Source organism: Quercus lobata, chromosome 12 (genome assembly GCF_001633185.2).
Source record: "Quercus lobata isolate SW786 chromosome 12, ValleyOak3.0 Primary Assembly, whole genome shotgun sequence".
In the NCBI taxonomy this organism is placed as follows: Eukaryota; Viridiplantae; Streptophyta; class Magnoliopsida; order Fagales; family Fagaceae; genus Quercus; species Quercus lobata.
The window spans coordinates 22,368,252-22,376,592 of record NC_044915.1 but is presented as its reverse complement, the minus strand read 5'-3'; the positions used below and the strand labels follow the sequence as shown (position 1 = coordinate 22,376,592).

Below are 8,341 nucleotides of genomic sequence, written 5' to 3'. Positions count from 1 at the left end.
TCAAAATACATGCTAAGTAATGTCACTAGTCAATATAAAAATGAATTGGGATATGAAAAACACATTACGGGGCAATGATTTTTTTTTTTCTTGTTTTGTTTTAACAGGACAATAATTTCAATTATTGCAACTAAAATTTAGAGATTATAACAAACCATGCACAATCTAAAGGTCCCTAAACAATACAGTTTCACATTTAAGGTCCCTCATGATCATTTTATCTTCTTTTTTTTTTTTTTTTTTGCTGAACCCTTTTATCATTTGGATGCAAAAAACCAAAAACTGAAAAAGACTTGTCCTTATTTTTGTATCAACTTTTACTTTAATTTGATCTTGTCATGAACAGACTCAACTAATAAGTCAAGGAAAATTAACAATTAGACTACATATTACAAGCACACCCCCAAAAAAAAAAAAAAAAAATATATATATATATATATATCATATTAAAATCATAAAGTTTCTTCACATAAATAAAAATTAAAAAAAAAAAAAATCATAAAGCTTCAAATACAGGATTTGACACAAGCAGGGCTCAAGCTCAACTCATATTTTTTTTGATGGGCCCAACTCATATTTCAATTGGGCTAAAAAGTAAAAACTCAAAAAACTCATCAAACAGTCTCTAACCCAAAAAAAAAACCCCTGAAATTTTTGCTGACACTGCCTGTCTCTCTCTGAGCGTGTGAGAGAGAGACTTTCACAGTAGCTGTATTACCGAGTGTGGCTTTCTCGACTGGTACTTCAATTTCCAGGTATGTTATCGAAAACCCAGTTCATATTTTCCTACTTGAACCATAATCTCAAATCCACACCCACAAATCCTTTTATCAATTTCCAAACCAAACCCATTTCGAGTCTCAAAGTTGTGTGGCGCAAGGACTCCAAACTTGACCAAGCAATAGAGATCGACAAGCGGTACAGGCTATGTGCTCGCGTTGTCAAGGAGGTTCTTAACGAACCAGGCCAAGTGATCCCACTTCGATACCTCGAAAAACGCCGTGAGAGAATGGGGCTAACTGTGAAAGTTAGAACCTTTCTCACAAAAAACCCTGGTTTATTTACTAGTTACTATGATAAAATAAAACCCAAAACCCAACCGGTCGAATTTATAAGAGTTTCGGACCGGCTCAAAGATTTTCTCGAAGAAGAGGAAAGGGTTTATAGTGAAAATGAGCATTGGATAATGTCTAAGTTGTGTAAATTATTGATGATGTCTAAGGATAAGGTTCTTAGTGTGGATAAGTTGGTACACGTGAAGAGGGAATTTGGTTTTCCAAATGATTTTTTGGTTAACTTGGTGCCCAAGTATCCTCAGTATTTTAGGTTAGTAGGGTGTCCTGGTGAGGGGCAATCGTTTCTGGAGTTGGTTTCGTGGGAACCCGAGTTTGCAAAATCGGTTATTGAGAGGAGGGCAGAGGAGGAGTCAAGGCTAACGGGGATTCGGGTTAGGCCTAATTTTCATGTTAAGCTTCCGTCGGGGTTTTTCTTGAGGAAGGAGATGAGGGAGTGGGTTAGGGATTGGATGGAGCTTGATTATGTGTCCCCGTATGAGGATGTGTCACAGTTGGATCAGGCATCTAGGGAAATGGAGAAGAGGATGGTGGGGGTTTTCCATGAGTTGCTTTCGCTTTCATTGCATAAGAGGGTTCCTGTGCCGATATTGGGGAAGTTCAGTGATGAGTATAGGTTCTCAAATGCTTTCTCGAGTGTGTTTACTAGGCATTCGGGGATATTCTACATGTCGTTGAAAGGTGGGATCAAGACAGCAATGTTGAGAGAAGCATATAAGGGTGATAAGTTGATTGATCGGGATCCACTGCTTCAGATAAAAGATAAGTTTGCTGAGTTGTTGGAGGAGGGATGGAGAGTGAGAGCAGAGCAGTTGAGGTATCACAGGGAAGCAGTTAATAAAGACATGGAAATGATGGCAATGAAGAATGTTGAATATGACAAGCATGCGTGTGATGAATGACTACAGCTTGGAGAACTACTCTGTGATCATGAATGGCAAGGATGGCTTCAAGACCAAGCATTGCAGGTAAAGAGGACTTTATCAATACTTGGGATGATTATAGAGATTATGCTGCATTTGTGTTGAGAAATTGAACAATCGTGAGGAAATGTAGTATCCTTTATGTAAAAAAGTACAACCAAAATTTTTATCCAAAATAAATGGAGATGGTTGATGTCACTGAATTTACAAATGAGGTGTTGCTTTATTCTCTGAAACATAGTTGGAAAGTGCTTTCAACAGGACAGCATGTGAAAGCATATTCTAATATGTTTTCTTCTTCCTCAAATAAGAAGTTTTCTGACTGACCTCTCAACATAATTGCGGAGTAAAACTTTTACAATTGTCAGAGTTAGTTAAATCATGTGTATGTTATGGATTTGATTGAAAATAGAATGCATTTCATGAGTGGACATTTTTTTTTTTTTTTTTTTTGACATTGGTGCAATTCATGGATTGCACATTGCACAACCAAGCATCATAAAAATGATGGCTAGATTAAGGTTTTTATTTATTTATTTATTTATAAACCCATTTTTGCTGTTATGGGGTTCAGTTCACATGGAAGGGACACTAATGCATGTAGCTAAGCTTTTGGGTTATGTATTTCAGCACTAGAACTGGTTTTAGATTAACCAGCTGGACCCAAGGAGTGAACATTGTTAATTAATTATGATATTGCTAATTTGCTTACGAGTTACAACTAGATATGGTCATCATCATTTCTGTCATATTTGTGATTACTCTTGTAATAATTTTTTTTAGGAATACAAAACGACAATAATTACACATTCCATAGGTTATGAACTGCTGTGGATCAAATTAAGAAAAATTTTTAAATTTATCTTTAGCTCCTTATCCTGTTCTGACATTCCGCATAAAAATAAATAAAAAAAGAAGAAGAAGAAATCTATATCTTACATTTGCCTGTGTTCTGCATAAATTTACCCCTAAGCTCTAGTTCAACTGGTACCCCTTATAAGTTCTAGAGGGAAGGTGAGATTGTGGGCTAAAGACCCATTATGTGCATATGTAACTTAAGTACTTAACAATCAATAAATAAAAACCTTTATTGAGTTGATTGATATTTGTAATATATTGTACTGTCCCTTTTGTATACATCCTGTATACTTGGGTGATTAGTTTCTTTTATCAATAAAGTTTCCATTACTTATCAATAAAAAAAAAAAAAAATACACCCCTTTGCTTTGATAAAGAAATATTGAAGCCTTGATTGTGTTGGCCATGCTTAAGGTGTGATGGGAGATGAAATCTACATTTTGCATGCTTTAGATTCAGATTAAGTCATAATATATTACTGTGATTGCTGTCTATGAAGGAATATTTGAGAACATTTTGGAATGGATAAATCTAAGATATTTTAAAGAGAATATTGATCATGTCTTTCCCTTCCCAATGGTCATATTTCTAGCAATGTTGGTGTGGTTATGCATGTTACATTAAAGATATTTGTTAATCTCAGATATGTTGCTAATGAAGTACAGTATCAAATGGGGGATAAAAGGGAAAATTGAACAAAATAAAAATGCTAAACCCTAATCAGCACTTAGGGGTTTGTTTGGAATCAGCACCAAGCAAAGAAAAACTTAGGAATTAAAGTTGCTAGGAATCACTACCCAGCAATTGGAATTTTTCCAATTCAAAATTTCATTTCATCAGTCTCTCTTGACGAGAGTACATAGTTTGTTTTTATAGGAATATTAAACCCTAGTTTTAATAGGCGTAGGAAACAATAATTGCCTTACCACAAAAATAACCTCGACTTTAAATAAAAATTCTCATAAACCTACTTAAATCCTAGGGCCTAAATTAAAATACAATTGACTTTGTGAAATAAAATAAAAATCTTTTTGAATCTCCCGCACCAGTTACCTTGTAAAATTTTGATGTGTATGCTTATTGATCTTCTCATAATTATAATATTCATGTGCTGGTAGTGCAGATGTGATATCAAATTTTAATTCTATAAACACACTTGTGGCCATCTCTTTCAGGTTTTGATCTAATGCACACTTTTAGGAGGCCCAAAGCATTTTCTCTGTTTCTTTGTCTGATCTTAGCTTTCTGATGACAGTTTTAATAATAAAGAATCCCATAAGACAGAACTCTATTCATGCTCTTTACGCTCTTGTTAATGCAACTGACAATACTTGTTTTTGTGTTTTTTTTTTTTTGAGGGGGGGGGGGGGGTGCACTGGGGGTGAATGAGATGGTTAGAATTTATTACGTGAGATAAACAATAACTAGCCTGTAGTATATTCTGGAAATTTATTTACAAGAAAACATTTGAATTTTGTAAAAGCCATGAGGCAGTTGGATTTTTTGTAAAATGTTTAAGGAAAACTATTTTATATTCTTAGATGTTGAATGAGACTTTTAATGACATTGCATTTGGTTCATAGTAGCAATTGAAAGGATTGTGCACCCTGGAGTAGATCTTGAAATGGTTGCAGTAAATTGTTTCTTCAGCAAAGCATTATCCAATGTTCTATGTTGACATGATTATTTTTGAACCTTTCCTCATATTTTATGAGTTTGTTCAGTAATACTAGATACTACTTTTCCTTTGCAATGCCTGGGGTTTCAGCTCTTGTGCATTCAAGTGGTTTTTTTTTTTTAATTTTTTTATAGGTAATAAAACTTTTATTGAGAAAAACTTGAACATCATGTTCACGATGGTGTACACTTTGAACAAGAAAACAAATACAAAAAGATCAAGAGCTAAAGGAAATAGAAACTAAAAAATTAGATACAGTAGTACAGTTCGTACACCCCCAAACACGAGCCCAAAGAAGTAGAGTACGAAAAAGGAGACATTTTAGATGTTCTAATGTTCTTGCCTTGTCTTCAAAAATGCAAGCATTACATTCTGGCCAAATTAACCATATTAAATATGCCGGGACCAAATTCCAAATGGTTGAAAGATACTTTCCAAACCAGTTTCTCCAAATAAAGAAAAAAAAGCGGACTGACCTTGGCATTACCTACTGGATCCCAAACATTGCAAAAACTTCACACCATAAGGCGTGAGAGAACTTACAATGAAGAAGAAGGTGGTCCATTGATCCCCCATCGCAGCAACATAAGCAACAACTATTAGGCAGAAATTGACATTTCTTAATAAGATTATCAATGGTGAGTATCCCATCATTAGCTGCTATCCATAAGAAAGAAAGACACTCGTTTAGGCACCTTAGTATGCCAAATACACTCCCAAGGAAAGGCATCAGTGTTAGGACTAGATAATAACTTATAAAAAGAGCGCACATCAAAAACACCAGACTTAGTCAATCTCCAAACCAGCTGATCATCCCTCTCACCCCTTGGCATAGAGGAATAAATAAACTCAAAAAAGGAATAGATCGTGGCTGCCTGCCAATCCTGAGGACCATGACGGAACAGCAAATTCTAGCTCCTACCTCCTTCTGAAGTAGTTACAACCAAGTCAGGGAGCCATTCTTCTTTAGATAAAGAGCAAGCATACATAGTAGGAAAGAGTTCCTTCAAAGGAGTAGGCCCACACCATGGGTCATGCCAAAAACTAACATGGCTACCCTCCCCCACATTATACAGAATTTGGTGGTTTTCAAGTGGTTTTCATAATGTTGTTTTTCACATTCAGTTTCTTTACAGTCTTCTCTTTGTTGTGCAAGTTGTGATTGTAATTTGTTCTCCTCTTCCTTCATGAGCTTATATATAAAATCAAATTAGGATCATCTTGGGTAGAAAATGATTTAACTGAATACGTGGTTTTCGTTTGACTAAGTAAGATCCATTTTTTATGTAACCATAACCACTTAATTTACTTGAAAGATTCTGCACAACAGGGCTCAACTAGGAGTCTAGGATCATTCTAAGGAGCTCTTATCTGCCTGTATTCCTGTCAGTGGCGGCTCTAGTATTTCTTTTTAGGGGTCAATAGTGTCAAAGCTAGAAATTTGTTGTGGGAGGAGCAAAAAATAAAATGATTATGATTATTTTGTATATACAACTTTCATATTATATAAAACTAGTCACTAATCCGTGCGATGCACGAGATAGTTAAATTTAAAATCACATATATTTTAAAAAAACAAATAGAGAGTCCTGTATAAAAAAAAACTACTAATTAAAAGTTAATAGAAAAATTATTTTATAATTTAAAATAGTTTCTCATAAGTATTGTATAGGTATCAACCAAGTATGATGCATATTTTAAATAAATAAAAAAAACAAAACTTTGTCTTCTAACTCTCACATGCACCAACGCTACACCATCACCATATGCATAGAGGTTATTACAAGCTCTTGTTTAGTTTTTTATCAATGTGAATTGCCACTTTTAATATGAATAATGCACCTCCTCACTCCATATTATTCTACTAATCAATTTGAGATTCCAAAATCAAGTAGGAAACATCTAAACCATTCCCATATGGACTATACTTGTCCTTTAAAAAAAAAAAAAAAAAAAACCTATGGAATTTATCACAACATTAATATAAAATTGATTATTGATGACATGAAATTTGTGGTTTTGATGGTTAGGAATAAGCTCTTCTTCTTTTTATTGATGACAATTTTTTTTTTTTTTTTTATAGAGTGATTTTTCCAAGATCATATGAGGGTTCTATATATAACATACATAGCAATACAAATTACACCAATGTTAGAGAAATTTGATTGATGAAATTGTTAATTATTAAATCAAAATTACGATTAAATCTAATGTTTTAATTGTAAAAACAAATTTTTACAATTAAAATTTTCACATGTAGATTTTTCATATTAATAAACTCACTCATAAGTCACAACAATATCAATATTATAAAGTAGTAATCAACTAATCATAGAGAGTTAAAGCATGAAAGATGGCAACATGTCCTTACCTCTGCATTTACTCTGAGCAACTCCATAGATACAACATTACAACGTTGCAAAATCTTCAATTTGTTGTGTGTGTTTTCTTTATGAAAATTTGAGTGAGTATGAAGGGTTTTGACCTTGGCAGGGGTTTATATTTGTTGAAATTTTTGTTATAGAATTTTTAGTTAAAGTAGAATTTTCAAGCTCTTGAAACATATATCTAATAGAGTTAAGTGAAAGTTTTTCAAAAGAAAATATAATATATTACGTGAAAAAAAATACTTAAATAAAAAGAGTAGGAGTTTATATTTGTTGAAATTTTTGTTATAGAATTTTAGTTGAAGTAGAATTTTCAAGCTCTTGAAACATATATCTAATAGAGTTTTACTTAAACTAAATTATTGTAACACTTGATAAGATAATTACACGTTGAAGAGAAATAATAAATATATAAGATATAAAACCTAAAATAAAAAGAATCTAAAATAAAAAGAAAAAGAAAATAGTAGTGACGTGAAAAATTATGGGAGCTCCAGAGGCTTCGGTTTTATATATATATATATATATATATATACACACAGATAGTCTAAAAGTGTATTCTAAATATAATTTAGTATACAAACTATATTATACAATAATCTAAAATAGTTTAAAGATCGATAAGACAACAATCATTGAATGCATATGTAAGTGCTCAAAAATTCAAGGCCCAAGCCCACTTAGACCAATGGTACCATGTCCTTTAATTTGACCCAAACAACAAAATTTGTATAGAGTGTGAGGAATTTAACCAAGTGCAATTCTATTTTATGTCCAAGCCTAAAATTGAGGAGTCCGAGATGTAAAATGAACGGAATTTAAACAACAACTAGAATTAGTAATCTCCTCGGGAAGGCCCAAGGACAAGCTTCTTTTATATAATAGCAGCTCAAGTTTTACACTAAGTGTGTTCTCCAACTCTCTTTCTTGTTCTAGTAATTCTTGGAAATTGATCATCCCTTTTTTTAGGTGGATTCCACTCCTTTTATAGTCCTTTCCTATACATCTTGACCCTCCACTTGTACGTTTCTAGGCATTCTCCCAAGATATTTGTCCCATCAAGGCTCTAATGAAGGTGGTAGAAGGAAATGCTAGCTGTGAAGTTACCTATTCATGGGTCATTTCCACATTAATGCAACTGATAAGGTTTGTGGAGGGCATTGAATGCAGAGGTGGAAGGGATATCCTTCAGGAAACTTCCTCCCACATTCCTTACCCAGATTGCCATAACCTTTCCTCTCCTTGGGCCTTTTAGGGATACCCGTTACCTTGATTCTTTCTTTCTCCTCGGGTAGATGAGGTTCTCAAAACTTGCTTACCCCCCTAACCCTGAATTACGAAGACTGTTCCTTGGTATTGACTCTTCGGTCCTCGGTCCCCACACAGCATAAATAAATATAATTAAATAACTAAATAAAATTT

At 33.6% G+C, this 8,341-nt stretch overlaps 1 protein-coding gene across 1 annotated transcript; it reads left to right on the top strand.

Annotated features, from left to right (window-relative positions):
• The first annotated feature begins 602 nt into the window (after positions 1-602).
• On the top strand, positions 603-2,330 carry LOC115969888 (protein WHAT'S THIS FACTOR 1 homolog, chloroplastic). The gene has a single exon (XM_031089523.1). It carries the CDS (start codon positions 758-760, stop codon positions 1,973-1,975), a length of 1,218 nt encoding a protein of 405 aa, XP_030945383.1. The 5' UTR covers positions 603-757; the 3' UTR covers positions 1,976-2,330.
• Positions 2,331-8,341: the final 6,011 nt, after the last annotated feature.